The sequence below is a fragment of the Hippocampus guttulatus genome, chromosome 10, assembly GCF_054856545.1.
Source record: "Hippocampus guttulatus isolate MCC_2025c chromosome 10, RoL_Hgut_1.0, whole genome shotgun sequence".
Lineage (NCBI taxonomy): Eukaryota > Metazoa > Chordata > Actinopteri > Syngnathiformes > Syngnathidae > Hippocampus > Hippocampus guttulatus.
In genome coordinates, this window is record NC_141270.1 from 15,894,075 (window position 1) to 15,919,773 (window position 25,699).

The following is a 25,699-nucleotide window of genomic DNA, read 5'->3' on the forward strand; positions in this document are numbered from 1 at the left end:
ATCGGGGTGACTTAAAGGGATGAGATTGTGTCCGGATGGTATTTGTTTCCACCAAATGAGAAAATGGGCTCTATTTTCATAAACGGCGCACGTTCATTCAGGCGTGGAAAAAAAAGCCACTAGATTGGTCTGATTTGGCACTTATAGGTCTGTATGTAAAAATGTCAGCACTAAAAATCACCATCCCCCGCCCCTGAAAAAATAAAACTCAGTAGACATTTAATGCGTTTTTTTATGACTATATTACACACTTCTTCATGACGGCCAATCCCAGTTCATATTTAACTCTATGTGAACATTACGTTCACTACACACGCGAAAACTCCTTGTGCAAATCCTATTTTGCAGTTTTCCACTTTCTGCGGGAGGAGGCGGGGGGGCTGTACCAATTAACCACTAAAAACAAAGGATTATTGCACCTCATACTTCATAATCGTCTTTGATCAATGTTGATCAATGTTTTCATCAAATACGTTAAAAGTATTTGGATGATTTGCGTGTTACATAACAATCCTCAAGTAGGATTGTAAAGACTTTCTCTATCTTAGGAAAAAAGGAAATTTTCTTTTTTCAAACACGCACTTTTTAGTTGATGAAAAACAACAACAAATCTTGATTGGTAAATATTAGGTGGCTTGAGCTGTCAAATAATTGTAACTGATTTCAAAAGTGGGCTAAATTACACAAATCATCTTTTATCAAAATTGAACGAAAAGGGCTTGGGGGGGATGGAGAGGTTGTGTTTACCTTGGACCCCAAATGACGTAGCTATCGCCACTTGCTAAAACAGTGACGGTGCAAGCCGGCTGACATACGCACAGTGCGATTAGTGGCTTGTGCATTGGTGCAGAAGGCAGCTAGGAGCCACGATGACGAATGTGAATTGCACAATACAACGTCGTGGTAATGTGCTTCAATGTGGCACAAAGACTGGCCACTCAAACAACAAGCATGACTCTCTTCCCTGGTTATGAGGGACCGAGTGCTGCTGTGCTCCCTCCGTCACAAGCCCTGCAGAGAGGAAGCAGAGGAAAATCTAAAGCGGCCACTCTGTTGATTTTTATTTTATTATAAATGTTTTAATATTGATCATGACATGTTATGTGTGTGACAAGATAGTGTTCCGTGATTGATGGAACATTTGGCAGCTCTCTATTTTCCCACATAAACACCTTTCACAGTTTTGTGTTTTATTGTGTTTAATTGAGGGGCACAATGTGAATTTTGACTCCAAACCGCGGTGTGAAATTGCTCATTTCGAGCCTTGTATATACATACGTACTTACGTACATATGTACATCCAACCATGCATCCATCCATCCATCATCAAGGTCAAGGTGAACTTAATTATCCCCAAGGGGCAATTCCTTTTTACAGCCAGCAGTCAACATACTATTATTTAGAAGGGCAATTGAAACCAGTATGAATGAGTTCTTAAATATGTTTGTCCTGCACCAGGGCATAATCTATCTGCGCCTTCATGACAGTGGATTAAAGTCATCTGACAGAGGATGATGACTCTCTCTTGCGATGGAACGGGCCTTTGCTGTTACTCTCGCTCGATGAACTGAGCAAAGCTTCTGGAAATGCAGGCCTCCGATTTTACTGCACAACTTTCGAATGTGTTGAAAAGATTTCTAATGTTCAACTCCAACAAGGTTGGCCATGGATAAGGATTGGAGGGAAAAGACAAAACTTCCTTTTAAAATCAATGAGCATTGATTTTATTTGAGAAACATTGATTACTCAGAAAGAACAATCACACCAATTGTTACGAACCAAATTACCATGATCAAGATCACCATCATTTAAACGTGACACAATTGCAGATTCATCTGCAAATTTGATAATGAATCTCCACCTTCGATGACTCTGACACTCATTTTTATACAAAAACAAATGAAAGCAGTGACAAACACATCCCTGGGGGGATACGGTGGAAGATAAAAGAAAATCTGATAAAACACTGTTATCTGTTAAAAAACTCCATCAGCGAGCAAACAAGACTGCAGTCAACATTGTGGGTGCTGGTGAGCCGATCTGCAAAAGTGTGAAATTCTGATGAAGGTTATTTCATTGATGATCAACAGCTCAGGAAAAAAGAATTTTTAAATGGAAAATATCCACATACGGTAACCTTAATATCTGGGGTGGGGGGGGGGGCATCTTTTGATACAGCATCTTCTCAACATACACGTTGACAGTATGTATGTTTGTGGAGTTGAGCAGCCCCCACCAAAATTGTGCCGCACTTTTCTTGAATGACAGACTCCCTGTTCTTCCCCTCCTCATGAATTTAAGCAAAAAGTACATTTTTACTTAATTAATAGTTATGAAGATGTCCTGTCTAGAATGAAATTCACTGATATATGTTAAAGTCTTTCGACTGTGAGGAGTAGACTTAAGTGATAAAATAATAAAATACTAACACCCGATATAAAGTCCTCTCCCTGCTCTCGATCTCACTTTTGCGTTACCATCAACCAAAAGGCAGATAACCCAATAATGTGTTGTATATAAGACATAAACTGATATCTTCATCTAACTTCATTAAAGGATAGAACAAAAATCGAAGAGAGAGAGAGAGAGATTTGAAATTTTGGAGGTGGTATCATTCTCTCATTACTTTCTCAAGGGTTGCTTCAGCACCTTCAACAATGGGCAAGACGCACGGATAGTATATAGGCTTACAGACAGTATTTTTTTACTAACTCAATACTTCTCAGCGGGAAAATGTCAACCTTTTAAGAGGAGTAATTCGATCAGAACTGTGTATGAGGCATACGTCAGGTCGATTGTCAAACTACGGATGGAACTTGGCTAATATGAGCCTGTAAACATACTGAGTGTGAGCTGTGCTTTATTACCTGTAATATAGACAGTGCATCATAGACCTCCAATGCCAAAGTTAATGGTCATAAACTTTAGGGTAATTCACATAGATTTGAGGGACTGTGATTTTTATTTGAACACTTTTTTTGCCAACACAGCTCAGAGACATTTACTCTGATCATTTCCCTTAATTATAAACGACTCGCACCACCTCACTTGCCATAAAAATAACCTTTTGAAAATATAGTACGGTCTCGTATATGTAGCTACGTGGTGGGTTATTATAAGGCATCACTAAGTATACGTGAAGTGCTTTTGTGTGGTTTGAAAAATTAAAACTGTAGGAATTTATGGAAATAAAAGTCACGTTTGAACAACCACAAAACATCTTTCTACGAATACATCTGGTCAGTCCTGGGTAAGATAGTTTATTAAGTCAAACACACGCACACACACACACATACACACACACACTCATATATATATATATATATATATATATATATATATATATATGATTGTTATTATTATTATACTTGAGATAAGAAAAGGAAGAAAAAACAATGTGTTGTCTCTAATGTACACATGTGAATGAAACAAAAAGAAAAGTTACTGATTGTCTAACACATTCATGTGGTCAAACTTTTAATTTTGAATAGATTTATGAAGTAGAAAGATAGTCAAAGTAAAAATGACAGACAATCTGGTTCACAGAGATTCTTCACTGGCATTCAAACAATTAGGTTTGTGTGGTGGGAACCAATGGGAAAAATAACTGACCAGGGAACAGTGACAAGCTTTGTTCGAGCTTTGCTACCGTGGGACACGATGTCAGTAACAGCGTGGGTCCACATTAGAGGGTGGCAGGTTGCGGGGGGGTTGTTCAGCCCATTATCTAATACAGTACACAGAGACCCTTTATTAATACTGATGATTATGCTGGCTATAAAAGAATTGTGAGTTGAGCTTTAACGTGAACGCCAACTAGAGTACGGTATACTGAACTATGCCAATGGAATGAATATGATACCGTGATCCCCTTTTTAAGCATTTCAGTGTTCACACAATATATTGTTCTCATAAAAGAACAACTCTAAAAAGGTTGATTGGTAAAATAGTTTTTTTCATTAATCACATCCTGAAGTAGTTGAGGTATTATGACCTGTTTGACGGGCTACATAATATAGGGTTGTGCCAAAATGCTGACTTGACAAGAGAGGCACACTGTGCCCTGATGTATGCGCTTCAAATGATTTAATAAAACAAAGCCTTTCAACAGTTACACGCACACTGAATGGATTTCTGGATGGCAAATGTACCAGCATGGATACGTGCAAAAGTAAAATTTGCCAACAAAAAATATGGCTATACCCCATGCAGTACTTGAGCAAGCAAACACCACGTAACATGTACACATATAGTTCTGTATTTTCCACACTATAAGACGCACCTAAAAGCGTTCCATTTTCTCAACAGCCGACAGTGGGCCTTATAATCAATCCGATGTGCCTTATACATAGTGTTACACGGTCTCTTTATATTCCCAATTGAGTTGTTTCCCGGTTAGTGTTCCAATGTCATCTACTGGTGATTATTAACAGCAACCAATTGTAACGTTAAAGTGTCCTGCCTGACACTAATTGACGAGCATTTGCCAACACAAACTCAGACAACTACTTCGTGAGCTCTGTGCAGCCATGATGAAACAAAGATAATACCAAAAGCATAGTTAACTATTGATTAAACGAAGGAAGAAGGAGACAAGCAAGACTTCGAAGGATATTTAGCCCCTTGTGGATGTTTGTGTATTTTTTTGGTTGAATCAATTGTCAAAATAACTTTTGTCTTTATCGATTGTTTTGCAATGCCATTTGTATAGCTATATTTCTTGGCCGTGTTTGTGACCAGTTCTGACAGGCTGCCAAGAAATAAACCCTGTATTTTTATGGACTTCGTGTCATGCTTCATGCTACATCCTGAGGGAGCTACATAAGGCTCATTTCTTGGACGTAGTATTTTAAATGTTCTGTAAAACGCTTTGTTAAAGCCGCAGCGGTTGTGAAGCCTCTATATAAATAAAGTTGTATTGTATTGTATTTCCTTTAGTGTAGCTCCATGTAGTGGATGCATAATGTTACTGCAGCCACTGTTATAGCTTCTATTGAATGCGCCTTTTAATGCAGTGCGACTTACATATGGAAACAGTTTTAAAGTAGACCATTCATTGAAGGTGCACCTTCTACTCGGATGCACCTTATAGTGTGGAAAATGCGATACACTGTGGCTCCTACTATGCTCCTATTATGGCTCTGACAATATCTCTGAACCAACATCTCAAATTTGTTTTTTTAAATTATGTGTTCTAATAATTGTAAAGTATCAGATAAAGCCAAACACATTATCCTTGTAATTTGATTTGTGTATATCCATAAAGCTATGTTTAGATAAATACATTTCAGTCATTTGACAGAATTCAACTGAAAGTAATTCAAAGACCCATGTTGACATTCCATTGAAACAGTATCACAATTTCCCTGATGGTTATCGCACACGCCTGTTTGCTATTCAAGAACCCAAGAAACATGTACCCACGGAAGCAGGATGAATGGTGAAATCATACACACATGCACTGTTAAACCTGTCAATTTCTTCTGAAACTGTCATGCACTCAGTCAAGCACATGAGTCCAATGTGCCAGACCAGGGAACAGTTGGCCCCCACTTTCTGTTCATCGAGCATACCTGGCCAGGCATCAAGTGCACTGACAAATGTATCCAAATGCTCAGCATGGCAAAGCATGATCAGAGTGCCCAGAAAGGGAGATGAAGAAAAGAACGATCCACTGATGGTGTCACCCAGAACAAACCATTGTCTAAAAGACCTTAAATGTATTCATCATGCTTCTTATTTCCAGCTGTTTTTCCTTACTTGGTGATGCCATTGTTTGGATTAAGTTTTGGCGTATTTATTTTTATGGATTGATGCTCATCCTGATTCTGACCTTCTCTATTTAGATATGTTAGGGCAGGCATGTCCAGTTGCGGGCCTGGAGGGCCAATCTCATGCTTGTTTTCCAGCTCTCCCCGCTGCAACACACCTGATTCAGATGACCAGCTCAACAACCAGCTCTGAAGCAGCATTAGAACGTTCCTGATTATTTGAATCAGGTGTGTTGCTCTTGGGAGAGCTGGAAAACAGGCAGGACAGCGGCCCTTGAGGACCGACTTTGGACACCCCTGTGTTAGGGACTCGATTGTCACCAAGTACCGCTACTATTATTTTTCCATGAATTTCAGGTGACAAAAACAAAACAAGATCATCACTTGCAAATATCGGTACTTGGGAGTGTGGGAGATTCAATGAAGTACCTCCAACTCCGTGTGTGTCTGCCAGAGGATCATAATGGGAGTAAAGTCTCTCATATTCAGCGAGACACGGGGTGGAAATTCACATCCAGTCGGACATTTTAAAGTCAGACAGAAATAAATCCATCAATGCACTAAACATCAGTAACAACTGCTATCTAAACAATGTGGGCTTTCGAACAAAATGCAAAACCTGCCGTATTAAAAAAAAAAAAAAAAAGGAACGATGGAGGTGAAATCACTTTTCTATGGTCAGGGCAAGGCAAGTCCTGCCCGAGAGAGCCACTATCTCTCGTCAACACACATAATTCAGATGATCAACTCATCAGCAAGCTCTGTCGAAGTTTGATAACAAAGTTGATAATCTGATGAGGTGTGTGAAAGAGGGAAAGATCCAAAACAGGCAGGACGGCAGTTCTCTTGGACCGGAATGACCTACCGCCGATCTAGTCACTAAGGTTATATTACCAAATGACATAACTAAGCTTACATCCATCCATTCTAGTTAATATTCAATGATATTCTACACGACTTAAGGGTTTAAAAATTAAACAACATGACTTAGGTAAGTCCTGTTTATAATAATTTAAAAAAGTAATAGAAGTAATAGTAATGTGTAAAAATTGTTGTGATAAAAAATGTTCAAAATGATTTTTTAGTCTTTTTTTTAATAAAAAAATTCTATTTAATGTCCTTACAGCATTTTTTTTTAATTCTGACAAAACAAATTTGAAATTGCTTAGCTGTCAGTTATTTTTTCACTGCTTTTTACTAAAAGTTGATTAAGGGTTTTGCTGTGGTGTCGTTTAAGTGGCGGTATTGAGGTTCAAGTCAAGTCAACAAGTCAAGTCAACAGTATTTATAGAGCACTTTCAAACAGCCATCGCTGCATACAAAGTGCTGTACATGGAGCAATTTAACATGCACAATAAACAGTAAGACAAATCGGTAATAAAGGCGGTAGAAAGCACCAAACAGTAAAACCAAGAACAAATCTAAGTCATGCTGAGTCGAATGCCAAAGAATACAAGTGAGTTTTGAGGAGGGTTTTGAAGATGGGCAGCGAGGAGGCTTGCCGAATGTTTAGTGGGAGGTCATTCCAGAGAGAGGGACCAGCAACAGAAAAGGCTCGATCCCCTCTGAGCCTCAGTTTAGTTCTTGGTACTTCTAATAAAGTCTGGTCCACAGACCTGAGGCGCCGGGCAGGTGTGTAGGGGCGGATGAGCTCAGAGAGGTAAGGTGGCGCGAGATTATTCAGAGATTTGAAAACAAATAAGAGGATCTTGAAAATAACTCTAAAATGAATGGGGAGCCAGTGAAGGGATGCCAGAGTAGGAGTTATGTGCTCCTCTTACGAGTACCAGTCAAGAGGCGAGCGGCGGCATTCTGGACCAGCTGAAGGCGCTTAATGGAGGACTGGCTGACTCCAAAGTAAAGGGCATTGCAGTAATCGAGCCGGGATGTGACAAAGGCATGAATTACCATCTCAAAGTGTTCATGTGAGAGGAGAGGTTTTATTTTGGCCAGCTGTCTAAGGTGAAAGAAGCTGGATTTAACAACGGCACCAATTTGCCGATCGAGTTTGAAATCACTGTCCAGTTTAAGGCCCAAGTTTGAGACTGTTGACTTAAGATAAGGAGACAGGGGGCCCAAGTCTACAGGATGGAATGTACAAGGGCCACTGGGACCAAACAATATCACCTCTGTCTTCTTTTCATTGAATCTCAAGAAATTTTGTGCCATCCAGGTTTTGATTTCTTCCAGACAGGATAGGAGTGGCCTTAATGAGAAGGCGTCTTTCTTGCTCAGTGGGACATAGATCTGGCAGTCATCTGCATAGCAGTGGAAGGGAATACCATGTTTCCTTAAGATGGAACCCAATGGGAGCAGATACAGCGAGAACAGCAGAGGCCCCAGAATTGAGCCCTGTGGAACACCACATGACAGGGGAGCAGTGCGTGACTCAGAGCAGCCAAGGCTGACACAGAAGGTTCTGTCAGCTAAATAGGACCTAAACCACTCAAGAGCACTGCCGCCAATGCCCACCAAGTGCTGCAAACGAGACAGCAGAATACTGTGATCCACTGTATCAAATGCTGCAGTTAAGTCCAATAAAACTAGACACACGTGGTCTCCAGAGTCATTTGCCAGGAGGATGTCATTAGAAACGCGTAACAGGGCTGACTCCGTGCTATGCATCATCTTGAAACCTGACTGGAAGACCTCCAAGATGTTATGTTCATCCAAGAAAATTTTCAACTGCATGTGCACGACTTTTTCCAGAATTTTGGAAATGAAAGGCAGCTTGGAAATGGGCCTGAAACTTGACAGCACATCTGGATCAAGGCCAGCTTTCTTGATCACGGGTTGGACCACAGCATGTTTAAACTGTTGGGGAACTACACCAGAAGAGAGGCTGCTGTTGATGATATCCAAGACTGATGCGCCAACACTCTGGAGAACCTCCTGAAAGAAGTGCGGGGGAAGAGAGTCGCAAGGGGAGCCAGATGGCTTTGTCTGGCGAACTACATCCTCCAAAAGCGCCAAGGACACAGTTTCAAAAGAATTTAGCACAGCTGAACATGGAACATGGACAGAGGGGTCAGATGCGGTATTTGAGACCGGAGTCCTAGCTGTAGAGACCTTACCAAGTTCAGATGCAAGTACAGTATCAAAGTCAAAATGTTAGTATCTACGTACTTGTGACCATCACCGAGATGGACTAGCTTGCACCCCCATGAAAAGCATGTTGGGTGGAGTCCATTGAGAACCAGAGTTGGACACCCCAGGTTTGGCTCATAATCTCCGCTGTAGTTGATGAAGGTATTTGATGTTTCATGATGGTCTTGAGTTGAGGGGGCTCAAGTTCTCCCACAACAAACTAATATTTTTGCTAAAGCATATCTTTAGCAACTTGTTCATTGCTTCGGGGCACAATATTCCTGGAACAAAAAAAGGCATTTGCCAAATTGTTACACCAAATGGAAGCGTAAAGCTGCCCAATGAGTCTTTTCAGGCTCAAATTGGGCAGTAGTGGATAATTCGGGGGGAACTAAGTGGGCCACCCATCCTTAATTGATCTTAAATGGGAAAAAATGTTAATATTTTTCATGATACCTTTGTTCATAAAATGTATACTAAGTGCACATGCAGTACATACTCTACCTGTACTTAGACTGAAAAACGAACTACCGTATTTTTCGGATTATACGTCACTCCGGATTATAAATCACACCAGCCAAAAAACGCATAATTAAGAAGGAAAAAACATGTATAAATCGCACTGGAGTATAAATCGCATTTTTAGGGGAAATTTGTTTGATAAAATCCAACACCAAAAACATACATGTCATCTTGAAAGGCAATTTAAAATAAAAATAAAATTGAGAACAACAGGCTGAATAAATGTGCGGTATACTAACGTTACATGATTGACATGCCTGGTAATGTCAATCACGACGTAACATATTAAGAGTTATTCAGATAAGTCTAGCATAAAGAACATGCTAACAAGTTTACCAAACTATAAATTTCACTCTAAATCACTAAATCCAATGAAATCTTCATCCTCGGCGTCACTTTTAAAGAACTCCCCCAACTTGGGAGGTAGACGATGCACCGCTTCCTCTTCTACAGTACGTCGCTAACATCAGACTGATTGTAAAGTGTCCTTGAGTGTTTTGAAAGGCGTTTATAACAGAAATGTATTATAATTATAATTATTACTCATCGTCAATTTGTCAACACAGGCTTAGAGCGCTCTGTTGTGGTTTAATGTGAAAATAACATGTGAAATGACATAATCATGTGTTAATAATTTCACACATAAGTCGCTCCAGAGTATAAGTCGCACCCCCGGCCAAACTATGAAAAAAAAAAACTGCAATTTATAGTCCGGAAAATACGCTAACTTAAAAGGACAGCAAAATACATTCTGCTGTGTTTCCCCGTTATCAACGAGTGTCACCATCCAACCAGGTAGAGAGGCCGTTCTTGAAGAGCCATGCACAAGTGAAAGCAATCAATTGCTGACTTCAGGGGGCAGGCATGAGTAGTAGCCCGGTCACCATAGATCTGATCATCAGCCTGAGACTGTGAATCCTCTTGGGACATTACATAAAGTGTCATATTCATTGACAAGGTTTGCACACTGTCAAAGCTCCCACACTCTGCGCTAGATTAGACCTTTATATGACGCCTTATATTATCTATTTTAAGACATTTATTGTAGCAATTGAGGTTAAGTAACCGGGCTATAAGGTGAAAACTACTGGCAATCCCCTTGCAAGTTGGATTTGTAATTCCCACTCTGTCTTCCTTTTCACTTTCTACAGCTCCAGTACCATGACAGCAATAGTGGGACTCAGGGGAGAACAAAACAATAAAGCGAGCTTGATTTAAGTACTTACAGTTTTTCCAGAGATGCCAAGCCATAGAAGGATCCGTTCCTCAGCACAGTGATCTTGTTGTTACTCAGATTTCTGTTCAAGGGCAAACTACGATTAGAAATGAGGTGAGGATAAACAGTGCACAAGTACGATCACGTCATAAAAACTAGAGTTGCATGGAGTCTTGAAAACATATCAAATAAATATCATTTTAGTGTGAATATGTTTGTGAATAAGTTTCAAGCTTGGGATGCAAGGTTTAAGAAATATGGAACTCACGGGAAGACAGCATATTGTATTTTCTTTTTGTTGTTGTTAGTTTTGTGGACTGCGGCGAGAGCTCTGCTGGAAAAGTACTATTAGATTTTGAATATTGTAATGCCATCTCGAAAAAGATGCTACACTAACTCATCTGCATCTTGGAGCAGTGGGGATGCAGTGAGGCAATTGTCACGAACCATTTTCACATATTTTATTCATGCTCAGTACTGTTACATTTTTGGCAGGAGGTCTAGCAGATTTTGCAGCAAATATTTCCCAGACAAATTCCATTTACCATAACTTTGTTTCCTTATATTTTTGGGGCTTTGCTACCAGGATATTTTTCCTCCAATGATAAATACGGTACCTGTTTCAAATTCTTAGTGTCACCAGTAGGAAAGCCATTGCAAGGGGATAGTTAAAATTAGAAAGACCAACGAGAGATGAACGGATTGAAATTGTTGACATTTTTAAAACGGAAAAAAATACTCTTGCAGTAAGATTACAACAAAATGTGTCGACATTAGGAAAATGGACGAAAGTATATTCCACTGGTTGGACAGTCTTTTATCTGATATTAAATTGAGAATTAAACACTTTAAAATACAACTCAACATTTTGAGCCACATTTTGAGCAATTGAGAGAGGAACAAGATTTAAGTTTCCAAATCCAGTATCACTGACGCCTATACTGAAATTGGAATCTCCCGATCACAGTGCGCTGTCACTGGCAAAAGTATATTTTCACGTACAATCTTCCACTGAGACTAGCAAATGCGCCTTTAAAATTTTCAAATGCAATTCCTGTTTCTGAATGTTTATCTGGAAAAGCTCATGGTTCGTCCTTGGGTCATCCCACCATTAAGTTCCTGAAAGATACCAGGCATGTTAAAATTGTTGTTTTGTGGCTCCTTATTAGATTCTAGTACAATGAATTTGTAGGTTCTTCATGAAAGAACACTGAAAATGCGAATTATTGCATTTCTAAGAATGTCCAACTCCTGAAAAGAAGGTTACCACAACTTGTTACCTCATCTATTTAAGACACTTCTATACATTCTTTGGGGAAAGTACCAATCCTCCCTTGAGTGATAACACTTGACTTGGCCTGTAAAGCGGGGATGTCGATAGGACGCCCTCGCACAGCATAAGCGCCAGGACAGACTCAAGCTTGCGTCAGCTAAATCACATCAGCATGCAACACACCATTTAAATGTGGGACTTCCTCAAAGTCTTACTTTTCATAAGATGATAATATTTTGGGGGGTGTCAAATGGAATGTATTTAAAAAGTAAGCTTCTGAAAGAGAAACATTCTGTTATTTGAAAAACGTAAGTATTTAAGATGACAATAACGGTTGCTGTCTGCGCAAAAAGGGAATGAACGGACATTATGATCAGTAGGTTCGGATCATTCGTGTGCAGCAAGATGTTTGGTCGACTAATTGACTGCTGTTGTCTGCTAGTCGTGTGTGTTATTTTAGATTGCATTTGAATTTCAAATCGAGAGGAACTTTACATGTTACAATTTACACCACAGAATAGAGAGAGTTACTGGATGATTGCTGTGATTCGTGCAGATGTAATCAAGTCGTTATTATTATGGATAGGCGCAATTAAAAAAAAACACGAAATATTGATGAATATTTTAAGAGCCTCATGAGTTCTGAGTTGAGCATTCCACCGTTGAGATGATGATTACAGCTAAAAAAGGAGTGATGGTTTCTGTAACTTTTATTAGGGTTTTCATTTGTGTTGATACTTTAAGAAAACACTGCGACGTTTCGGCGCATGACAGCTCGTCGACGACAACTTTTCAACGCATGACAGCCGCAAAACTCATACATATATACATCCAATTACCCCCTCGGTTATTTTTGGGCAAGTGACGACCGCCGTCAATGCATATTCACAAGCTAAATTTTGTTCCCAGCATGTCCCTGTTTGAGAGTCACATATGAATGTTGTGAGATCATGAGATAGATTGTTCTGTCATTGGGTTTCGTTCTTCCTGTTCCCCGGAAAACCTACACCTCCCTTTTTGTACATCTCTCACAGGGACAGGCAGCCTCTGTTTGAGCAAACTCAAGCGTGTCATGCATTGTGTATGTTTTTGTGTGTATCGGCTTGCCGGCCCCTACGTGCCTAACTCGGGCATCTGCCTAATGTCCAGGAAATGAGATCATTATGTCAACAGACCCACTTCTGAGTATCTGTCGAACTCATTATTTACATTGTCAACTATGTTCTCTGTACATAAACTGCAAATAATTCAGGATTACAGGATTCCGTGGACTGCCGCGAATAGGGATGAGAATAAGGAATAATCATGAGTATTCAAGCACAAGTTATACTTACCGCAAACAACAAAGACACAATGACAAGCGTCTCATTTTAATATGTGCATTTTACTGTGACTATTGTCCATTAATTTTCGATGCTGCATTTTCAGCTCAGGATCACCGTCATGGCCATTCAGCATGTGGACTACACCCTGGACTGGTCACCAGTTCATCACAGAGCAAAGAGCAGCAGCTGTATGATCATCTCTGTGAACCACGACACATAACTCATGTTTTACTATGTGTCAGTGAGGATTTAGTTTTTGCTTCACTGCTAATGGAATAAAGTCGTTGCACTATTCGGACACTGTGATAAAAACAGCCGTTGTACTGTACATGCAGTGGTTATATGGCAAGCATGACAACAACAATCCCTTCCATGACACTGGTCTCAAATCATTCGACACCAACCAAAAGGTGGTGCACAGACCGATCCACAAATATTACTGACTGAAAGTGTGGTGAGAGTTTTAAACTATAATAAGGTAAAATTAAACTTTTATGATGAATACATTTTTATCAAATCATTATTTTAGTAGTCCAGTGGTTAGCGTGTCATCCTCACAGTGCAGAGGTGCAGGGTTCGATTCCGTCTCCGGGTTCCCTGTATGGTGTTTGCCCGTTCTCCCCAGGCCTGCGTGGGTTTTCTCCAGGTACTCCGGTTTCCTCCCACTGACATGGTTCTATTTGTGACCAACAGGTGACACTGTAGGGCTCTGCCTGCAGCTGCACACCTGTTGGTCATTGTGTTGTTAGTTGTCACTTTAAAAGACTTGATGCCCGAACACTGAGTGTCGGGTCATTGTTGCTGACTCTGTTTCTGTTAGTGTTTTGCTTCTGCCATCGGTTTTTGTTTTTTACTTTGGATTCTTGTTGTTTGTTCTGGATTTAGTTATCTCAGCATTTTGTTAATACAATTTGTCAAGTTCACCCTGCTCCTCACCTCCTGCCTGCTTTTTGGGGTCCTCCAATACATGACACCCACATTCCAAAAACATGCATGGCAGGCTGATTGAACACTCTCAATTGTCCCTAGGTGTGAGTGCGAGTGTGGATGAATGTTCATCTCTATGTGCCTTGCGATTGGCTGGCAACCGGTTCAGGGTGTCCCCTGCCTACTGCCCAAAGACGGCTGGGATAGGCTCCACCACCCCGCAACCCTTGTGAGGATAAAGCGGCTCGGAAAATGAATGAAGGAATGATTTTAGTAGTTTATTTTATTTTTATGTTTGATGAACTGTTGGGCCTACTGCAATGCTTTAAATTAAAGTTGGTAATTTTATTTAATTTTTATTTATAAAAATTTGATCTGTGCTGTATGTGTAACATACAGGCAGGATGAACTCAAAACAAAATGTTTATTTTCCAAAAATGAAACAAAAAGGCATGTGGATTCAAAAATAGCAAATTAATAAAAGTCCAAAACAATCACACAAAACTAGCTAGTGCAAGGAGCCGTGACAACCAACGGAAACTACCAACAAAAGCAATGATCCGACAAAGACTAAAAGGAAACGGAACGAAATAAAAGCAAATAGACGAGACAAAAAGGAACACCGGGACAAAACACAAAGGTGAGGATGGAGCTGATTAGGTAACATAAAGAGCCAGGATGATCAAAACGGGGGGAAACCAAATTTATCAAGGAAAACACAAAAAGTCACACGAGGAAACAAGACATAACATGACACCAAATGTTGTCCAAACACCAAAAACACAATCGTGACAATTCTTAATTTAAACAGGAGCTCAGACTTCCAATTTGTCCTCGCAACAGCCGGGTGTCACACTGTGTGGTCGGACTGAAATGTAGCTAATCTTGACGAGAGCCCTGGCGGACATGCACCAGAGACACCCAGCTGTATTATTTCACGAGAGCAAAAAACAACAAAAAAAAAAACAGCAACCCACACTATCCACACCACCAATCATGAGGACAGAGTCGAGGAGAGATCACAATGTTAACTATTACAAACATTTGGATCCGCTGGCCTCAAGGTTTTGAGACACTTTTCTTCAACCGGCCAAATGCTGTGTTGTTCTAGAAGATAGAGTTAAAAGGCACAGCCAATGAAAACAACATATTTTATATCAACCAACACTGAACTTCGATGGGAAACTGACACTGCTTCAGGGGTTACCTATGAGAATATGTTGCCAGACTCTCACAGCCTCTATATGATAGTGAGGCCCATCTGCCTGGGATGCGACCATCAAAACTGAGAAGGAAATTCCCAAGTTGTTTTTTCAAGTGGTGGAGAATGAGGCGAAGGGGAATTTAGCAGAACAAGGTGACTTCTTTTGGACTGATTAATCTCATTCTGCATTGCTTCAATAATAACTATTCTCCTCTGACTTTGAACGTTATCTACCTCTATCGCACAGAGCTGCAACCAAATGTTCCCCAAATTCCCAGACGTTCACCAACAGTTTTCATGTTTTTTTTTTCCTTGTCGCAAGGAAATTTTGAGCATGATCAAAATTCCCTTGCGACAAGAAAAGTACAGTCGAACGTCTGTCGACCATTTGGTAAACAACAGCCACCTTCAACGATCGCTGACAAGAACGCAACATTCGCTACCTTCCAAAAGACTCAACAACTGGTTGTACTCAGCCTAATAGAGCCTTAAATGTAATCCTCACAGGCAAAACCGAAGCTTGACAATCATGGTAAAATAATTTCTCTCGTCATTTGTCTCAATCGCCATCATTAAAAATGGATGGGTTCAAACAAAAAATGTAACTTTGCAACTGCGTTGAGGAGGTTCTACTTGATCTACCGGTACCTTTATTCCAACAATTGACTTTTCAAGGTTACAATTTGCACAGTGACATCAGAATAAAATGCCCGCTCAGTTACCACCATACTAATATTTTTCATTTTGACTGGTTTATGTTTATTATCTAAAGATGTTTTTCATACGAATAATATCTCTTTCTTTCTATAATTATTAATAGGCTACTAGGCAGAGCTTCCGTTGGTACGGGGACCTCTTGCACAGCAAATATAAGCGAAATGCTGTCACGATTTCAATACTTCGGAGGGCGAATGTATTAAAACACAGATAACAATGCAAAATGAATCTCCCTCCCTGTGTGTCAATCATCAGTACATTAGAATTATTTTACTGTAGCTCAATATCTAAAATACTGTACAAAGATGCTCTAAAACAAGGAAACAGCAGATGGGGAGCCACTTGAATGTAAATTATTCACACCCACTGAGAATGGTTGTTTAAAGTGCACTCCATAGAGCACAATTATTGTTTGTGCTCAGCCAAGTCTGCCTATTGAAGGTACAGTATATCAAGAGACAATCTCCTATGCCGCATAATTTTCTTTACAGATGGATGTTACTGTGTGGTTTTTACCCTTCGAGAAGATTTATATGCAAGAGAAATGCAGTAATGTAGGCTCTACTTTTGTAATGCAGCTGGGGGATTTTTTTGTTTTGTTTTTTTCTAAAGTCAACAATAGTCTGATCTTTCCTGGTGGCATATTTACGTTTTTTTATGATTTTATTTTATTTTCCATGCAACACAGATTTTCAGTTGGATCAGTGTTGGGATGATCCAATTAGCCTGGCTTTGCTCCATAGTGTCCTCCATTTTCATTCATGACTTTACTGATGGGTCAATTGGCCAAGCTGACCTGGGCATTTTTTTCCCCTTATTAACCAAACATTATTTATTTATTGTAAAGCGTTTTGAAAAAATAGGATGATGTCAGATTGAAGATTTTGATCGAATTCGGAAAAACTACAACAAGAAATAATTGAGTCCAACATTTGCATGTTGCAATACATTATACTTCCAAACATTCATGGCGCTCTGCAGAACAATATGACAGAAAATAATCCTCTAAAGTTAAAAGCCCCCAGATGTTGAGGAACATAATTTTTCTGGGAATTTTGAAATGTTGCTAATACAACACCGCCACTTAATCCCTGTTTCGAGCAGGGAATGTATTTGGTCGGCTGCTAGTTACCAGTTAGCACCAAGCTAAGTTGCTATAGCTCTCACAGAGGTCTGCATGCGGGCTCCCAGACCCCTTTGAGAGTGAAGAACCCAGTGTATGCCCGTCTTGTTACTTGGGATGACTCCAGGTCACATGCTCGTTAGACGTGAGGCATATTTTATTCAGCAACTCATCATCGGTTTTATTTCTGGTTCATTTGCTGGCAAGATGCGTCAAGAGAGAGGTGAGATAGAATGAGTTTTCATGAGAAAAGACACCACTGCACATTGTCCTGCACTTTTGGTTATTTTCGAAAGAAGACAGCCGAAAAACACATAACTAAACCATCACTGTAAATGTCATCCCGCAGCCTCTGAAGACAGGTGAGAACAACATTCAAGGGTTATATTATTCATCAAATACAACACCACCCACCCTAGCGAGAGGATGTTCGCTATAGCCGGCGACATCCTCAGATCAAAGAGGGTTGCCCTAGCCAGCGCCAACTTCCAAAAGCCGGTGTTCCTCAAGGGGAACATCACCTTGTTAGGATACCCCAGCTACAAGAGGCAGTTTGGAGAGAACCAGGGTGAGGAACAATATCATAACATTCCACCAACAATGAGTTTTCAATTACGCAAAAAAAGAAAAGAAGATTCAACTGAGAAATTTTTGACTGCAAAAAATGTGTAGAGCTCAGTTTCCATAATCTCTTTGAGTGCACACCTCTTAGTCCACAGTTTTCATCATGGGAGTCGGATGCAATGAGTTACACCTGACAATCTATTTACAGAAGCCATACGATCTTAAATGGGCCTTGGGCTCAGCTATTCTAACATTTTTCTGAACAATTTCTGTCCCGAGGATCCCAGCATTCTGATACTCATGCTTCATGTCTCCAATGACGCTTTGTCTGCTGCTCCTGATCCGCCTTTCCATCTTTACTCAATCCGACCATTTCTTGCAAAACCTGTTGTTTTTCTTCCCGTGGACAAGCTGTGTTCCCTCGCATTAGGTCCACAAGGCAAGCTGTCAGGTCCAACAGCATAAGCAATGATGAAACAAAACTTGGGGCAATTCTCCACTCTAACCATTGCAGCCTTTCCTTACCATCTGTTTATTCTCGGGCGTTCAACTCACTGACCACAAAAATGTGTGTGATATAGTCTGGATGAAAATATATTCTTTTTAATAATAGCCCAAAAAAAATCAAATCAAACGGTATACATTTGCCAAGTAGTTATAACTAGGTTATGTAAAATTGCATCGGACAGCCAGTGACGGGACACATAGGCCCTTAGTTCTTATATAATGTGGGAGGGACTCCTGCAGGACACCCAAATGTGTACTTGGGTGCCATACCCAAAATGTCAGGAAAACTGTTGAATTTGAAACCTCCACAATGAAGTACTACATAATTCTCAGTCTTTTTCAGTGATTACATTAAAAAATATATACCGTATTTTCCGCACTAAAAGGTGCACTGGATTATTTAGCGCACCTTCAATGAATGGGCTATTTTTAAAAAATGTTCATATATTGCACGCACTCGACTATAAGGCGCAATCTACAATGTATCCACTAGATGGAGCTACAGCCCTTCACTTGATTCGAGAGGCGTTCATGACCGACTCCAATAAACGTAAATTAACGATTACTTCAATGAAACTACGAAAATTGAAAATACAGTAATGCATCAAAATAGAAAATTCTATAGCCCCCCGACAGAATTTATTTTGGCATTTCCTTGAGCGTAGCTGCAACAGAACAATCAGATGTCAGTAAATTGTAGGAGACTGGACTGTCTCAGAAGTGTTTATTTATTCCTTTTTGTGTACTGTATTCACAAACGAGGAAATCACAAAATAAATTCTGAAGGGGGCTATAGAATTTATTTTGCGATTTCCTCGCTTGATTTTCTGTTTGATGCATTATTTTCCATTTCCGTAGTTTCAATGAAGGAATCGTTAATTTACGTTTTTCAGAGACGGTCATGAACGCCTCTCGAATCGAAGGAAGAAGAGAAGGCACGGAGACGGACAGACGTAACTGTATTTGTTGAGACTGTGAAAAACATTTATAAAGTGTGCGTTTTAAAAAAAACACCACCACAGCCCTTTTTTCGGAGCGGCAACAAAAAATTATTTAATAAAGCAGCGACACAGTTCACTGAACCAACAGCAAGATATAACATTGTAAGCATGTCTCCAGAAAGGAGCCATCTTGGGGTCGACATATTAACGTAATGACCGTACACAAGGCGCACCGGATTTCAAGGTACGCCGTGAGCTTTAAGAAAATTGAAGACTTTTCGGTGCGCCTTGTAGTGCGGAAAATAAGGTATTGTATTGAGAAGCAAATCTCTGAATTCACTATAAAAGGTCTTTTACCAACCTCTACAACAGTATGTCTGCCTCTACAAGGGAGAGCTATTGGCTATATTTAATTGATTTAAGGATCAAGGGATTGATTTGTTGATTCTATTTTTTGTTTTTCACCCAAGCGCCACTTGGCCCGAATTACTTTGACATCAATCAATTATAAGATCCATGCCATCGACCGAAATATTGAAAAAAACTGATTAATATGCTCACTCTGAGCTGGTATTTATTTATTTCTTCTTTTTTGCATCCCTTGCTGCCACCAAGGCTACTTTAGTACATAAACACTAACGAAATAACTACAACTAAAATTGAAAAAATAATTCTAATAAAAATGAAAATGCTTTAAAAAACAAAAAGTAAATGAAGCTACATTCTATTTTTGTTGAATTTTTACGATACAACACTTATGATGGCACAAAATGACAACTCATTGAAAAAAAATTAAAGCTAATACTAAAACTAAGTGTTTTTGAAAAATCTAAACCTCAAAAAAACTAACAGAGCGGCACTGAAAACGAATTAAAACTATCTACATTTTAAAAAAACATAACTCAAAATGAAATAAAAACTGCCTATAATGAATTCCTGTAATAAACAAACTAATAATGCTGGCTGCCCCACACAGCCGTAGCTGGTGACTGGCTTCTCGGTGGAATTGAAAATGTAATATTGCAAGTCTCACATCACCAATATTTCTACAGAAAATAACAAAAAGCAACTATAAACAAAAGTGGCAGCGGTTTCACCACTTGAACGTGATGTTGCATTTGAGTGGTCGCTGAGGAAATGTTTTGACAAGCAGTTCATTGTCCATGTGGGTTGTAATAACAGGGGAATATGACAAGAGAACATTTGGGGAAACATTTGTGAGATTTGTAGAGATGACTATGGTTGACATTGGTATGTGCACACTTCCCTGTATATATGTGTTTATTTGCACAGCACATCTAAACAAAAGAGTGAGCGGGGAGGCCACTTCAGCCTGACAAAGGTCACATTTCCTAGCGCAGGAAAACTGCTTCCTGGCCCTCCAGAGCAGCTCACTGAGGAATAAGGCTGAATCATGATGCAACTCGAAAGGGTGCCTATACAAATGAGATTTCATAATTTCCAAATTTTTTTCCAGACTGTAATTTTCAGACTTGACTGTAAAAAAATTCAAACAAATTACAGGGGGCAGGTGCCTCTGCATCAAGTCTCGAGAATGGATTGGAATTGGAACTAACAATCAGAATCTCCCGGAATTGTTTGCATTTTACATTTCCGGTGCCTTGTCCACTGAAGAAGTTAATGAGACCAACGAAGATGAAGTGCATATAAGTGTGTGACGTGCAGGTGCACCTGGCGCAGATCACGAGTGTGGCTTAACTTTGTTGAAGAGTCGCCTCAGTGCAACAAAAGATGATGTTGTGTCAAGGCGACAGCATGACGTGTATAACTTAACAGAGTGCCACGTCTGACGAGCCTGGTGCTCCCTCCTACTCCAAGCCTCAGCCTCCATGGCGCCAAATTTCAGTGTTAGTATAATTATATTATAATCGGGTGAGCTAAACAACAACATTGACAACAACTAAACTGGGGGTCAACTCAAAAGCACATAACCAGCTAACATGAGCGTATGTACAGTATTTTCTACATGAAGCAAGTGTGGGTTGTCACCGACACGATGTGTCCAACACATAATGTAGCTGCTGATACTCTAAACTAGGTTACCAATCTCATAAGGCCTTTTTGGTACTTCCTGGCGCCCATGTTTTGAAGCGGTTTTACTTCAGAGGATCGCTACCAATTGTCAATGTTTTGGGGAATTTTTTTGTGATTGTATGTGTGTGGTTGCATTTATTCATTAAGACGTCAAGAAGAGGAGAGAGGACAGTACATCAAGCTATCACTGCTGTGTGCCAGTCCATCCAGGTTCATGGTGTAACCACGCTTTGATGAGCAATGGAGGCAGTGGCTTGTTAATATTTGCAGGGATAAATTAGTAGTTACAGCACCAAAAACTGTTCCCGGCATTTTTCTTCCTGCTGATGTTGTAATGCGGTCGTCAACCCTACAAGAACCGTCATTCTGACAGTTCTCAAACTTTATTGTGTTGTTACTCTGTTTACATAGATTAATGATGTTTCCGGCCTTTTAACTTTCCCTGTGTTTGAATGTATATTATTCCCATGCCGCCATTTTGCTGTATTGAAAAACACAATAATACTTACAAGTCATTTTTCCTGCGCCAGGTTGTCCTAGTTTGCAGTGGTGACATTGATTTTTGAAAAAAACACCATGGTCAAAATAAATAAATAAATTATACAGTCAAGGAAGCATTCCATAGGTTTCAAAATATTGACGAGGCTGAGTCTAAGGATGATTGAGATGGCGAGTCCGAGCAAGAGCAGACTCTTCCCAGTGAACAACGGCCGCACAGCAACACACTTCAAGGTATTCTTAGCTTAGAGTAAAATGTTGACTATTCGATGTGACAACGGGGGGCAATAAACTCTGTCTGAAGTTACACCACATAAACTGCACCCGTGTGACACACAGGGGGACGGACGATACTGACCAAGTTTGGTGATGATGGACAGTTTAAACCAGGAGATGAGAATCATCTTGCAGAGGGCGAGAGGGAGGGAAGAGGGGCACAGGCAGAACGAGCGAAGGACACATGCAGCCGCTGCTGCTTAGACAGCACACACGCAAGAAATAAACTTCTGTTTAAGCTGTCATGAATGAACAGTGCACATACTGTATATTGTCTTTTATAACATTACGTGTCCATATTTATAATTTCAAAATTACCGGTGGATAAAATAACACAACTTGTTGAAAAATATCGTTGGGAATATACACAGCACATTGTCATGTAATGCATCATTGCATAACTTTCGTCATGTGCGGGACGGAGTGTTTTTTGTTTTTTTCCAAGCCACACAACACATCCATCCACATTCTGAACCGTTCAACCTTACAAGGGTCATGCATGGACAAACTGATGCATAACAACACAGACGTTCATGCAGTTACCACACACACGCACGCACCACAATCCAAACACAACAAACGCTTCTGTTGTAGCATATAATTATTTTTCATTAAAGCACAGTTGCAGCACATTGTGAATTTTACTATTTTTCATTTGTTGCTGATTTGTAAATGTTGACGGCTGTCAAAAATAAAATTAAAAATAAAAAATAAAATTAAAAAACTAGGCTTTCCACATCCTTTTCAATCTACAGTATATTTTGTTTATTTTTTTCTTTTACAAAATGCAAAGTTTTCACTAAACCCATAGTTATGTTTTTGGTTAGATTACATTTGGTTTTGTTCCCTGTGCCCTTTTTTGTCTCCACCTGTTCTCGTCATCCATGTCTCTTGTGTTTAACCAATCAGCTCCCTCAATGTGACCCCTTGTGTCTTTTCCAGGTGTTTCTTGTTGTCTCGTAATTTTGCTTGTATTTAGCTCCCTGGGTTCTGTCAGTCTTTGTTGGATCAATGTGGGTGTCTGTGTGCTCCTGTCATGTTTTGTTTCTGTCCTAGGTTTTTACTACTTTGTTTCCTTGTTGTTTTAAGTACTTTGTTTGAGTACTTCAATTAGTTTTTTTTTCCAGTGTACTCCAGTTTGTATTTTTGTTAAATACATCTTGGTCAGTCCTCCCTGCCTCTCTGCTTTGTGGGGTCTTCCAACTACCATCAGCTCCCTTACCATAAATATTGAAAATGTTACCTGTGGGGGGGGGGGGTCAGATTGTATATGCCGAGAAACATTGGATAATTAACGATGGCAGAATGTCCCTGATTGTTTGCAGTCATGTCTCATTTCGCGAATCCCATCAATGACATCCATGATCGATCAACAAATTATGACATTTAAGCCGATCACCAATTTCGCAGAAAATGTGCAATATCTGCTGATCTGAACCAGCCAATCAGATCTCTGTAGTCTACTTTCCATACTTGCTATTCAAAATTTGTTCATCTACCAATTAAGTTACTTCCACATCCCCAAACATATATTTCCCAGCATTAGTTACTTTTTGCTTCCTTTATCTGTAAAGATGCACCACTTTAAAAATCTAATTTCCTCAGAACCTAGAAGCTGCAAAAAGCACCACATTGACAAATGCAAATACAGAACACAACCCTTAACCATTCCCTACTTAAAAGAAGAAAAGCTTCTTCTGACTGCACACAAGAAAACTCCAAACTAAATAAATTACAGTAAGCAAAATGGTAGTATTAATCAACTGAACTCGCAGTGCAGACTGAGTGCTTGGCTGTAATTTGTCAATAGATATTTTCATATGTAGGGTACTTTCACACTCTGAAGGCACTCCTCAAATTTCCAAGAAATGAAACTGTCTATTACTGGAGCAGTCAGTCAGTAGTTCGGCAGTGAGTCGGTGCACCTGCAGCGAGGCAAGGAGCATTATTAACCCCCTACCCCAAGCATATGAAGTGCTATTTCATCAACGGGAGAGCACGCAGGACTATTAAGGAAGGGTTCTCAGAGTTGCAATCAAAAGGCAACATCCCAATTTGAATAACTTTCAGAATGATGCAGAAAATAGGGTATTAACTGACAAAGGTGACTGTGAGTTTGCTGCTATGAGGTTGCCTGCCATTTTGTTTGCTGATTTTATAATAAAGTCGCTGAATTACAAAGTTCAAAGATAATGAAAATTGCTATCAGCCTTGTCGTAGCGTGTGGAAAAAAAGAACAATGATGGATGCATTTGTTTGGAAAAAATGAAATAAGCACAGTTAAAAATAATTTCTATTTGCAATTTGTTTATTTTTCCTATAAAAGTGTATCGCTGTACCTTTAAGGCTTTCTACTGTGGCAGGGTATCAAACGGATTGAAATCACACAGTAGTGAGTGAGGTAACATCGCAACCCTCACTCACTACTGCTGAGTTGCATAGGTTTCGCATTACAGTGATCCCTCGCTATTTTGCGGTTTGTTTATCACGGATTCGGTGCATCGCGGATTTTTTCAAACATATTCATCCAAAAAAAATTTTTTTTTTCATATAAATGGAGTACAGTATTGCATATGTTGCGCTATGTGACTCGCTGTTGTTTTGCAGCTTCTCGCGGACTTTTTGCGGACTTATTTTTTATTTTTAACCTGTATATGTTAATTCGTCGCTGCTTCGCGGATTTTCGTTTATTACGGGTGGTTTTGGTCTCCATTAACGCGATAAACGAGGGACTACTGTACTTACAGTGAGATGGTTCTGTTAGGTAAAAAGCTTGGGTGCAGTGTCTCCATCAGGTCCACATCATCACACACAACTTTGACTCGGACGTGCTGCCTGCTGAGGTCTTTGGACCTCTCGGCCAAACACTGACAGCTGTCCACGATCAGGTCCGGACAGTTTCTGTTGGCATCGGTGGACCCCCGCAGCCCGACCATGGCGCATAGTAAAGTCAAAATCCTCATGATGGACTGTGCTTGTTCTCACGCTCATCCGTCAAGTGATGCCCTCCCAGCTTGTAGTCCAGGTCCAAACCATTTCACATGGGCTCGGTTTCAAGTCCAGCCTGTGAAGCCGCACTCACGCCGTCATATCCACAAGCAGCAAATTACTGGCGCAGCTTTTTTTGGTCAAGCGTAAATCTGTGGGTGACTTGCGTTCCATTCTTCCCATATTCAACTTCAAATGTTCTTTTCTGCCGTGCCATCGAACGACGCGCTCCAAAAGTCGAGACAAACTTTGCTGCACATCAACCCTCACAGTTTAATGAGACATTTTAAGTCAACAAAGCCTGTCTAATTATTCTCTAAATAGTTTTGTCAGAGCTGCGACCGGCCGCTGCCACCAGCCTTGGACTTGTTTTCTTTCGCTTGCACAAAGTCCCTCCCAGCGAGCCTACTGGGCTTCCGCGTGGGTTCTGAACTTTTCCGAATCCAGAAGTCACATGACATGTCATCTGTCGTCAATACATAACAGGGTGGATGTACTGTTTACATTTATTTTAACACTCATACTCAAACAATGAACACAATATTCAACAACAATATTGACCTGGAACGTTTTATTCTCACCTCACACGCCACATGACTGTGAGTTTTGTTTTGAGGAATAATGCAGAATTTCTCCTGATTTGCATGTCGGATTTGCAACTACAAGACATATTTTGTTGTGGTTATTGCTGTCAAATGAGGGGCT

General features: G+C 40.0%; 1 protein-coding gene across 1 annotated transcript in view; it reads right to left on the reverse strand.

The window, feature by feature from the left end:
• adgra1b (adhesion G protein-coupled receptor A1b) overlaps positions 1-25,360 on the reverse strand; it is a 152,917-nt gene extending 127,557 nt beyond the window's left edge. Inside the window, exons 1-2 of the mRNA XM_086121638.1 lie at positions 24,752-25,360; positions 10,607-10,678 (exon numbers count right to left, since the gene is read on the reverse strand). Coding sequence (XP_085977764.1) covers positions 10,607-10,678; positions 24,752-24,969 — 290 coding nt within the window. The 5' untranslated portion in view covers positions 24,970-25,360. The remainder of the gene's footprint in view (positions 1-10,606; positions 10,679-24,751) is intronic.
• Positions 25,361-25,699: the final 339 nt, after the last annotated feature.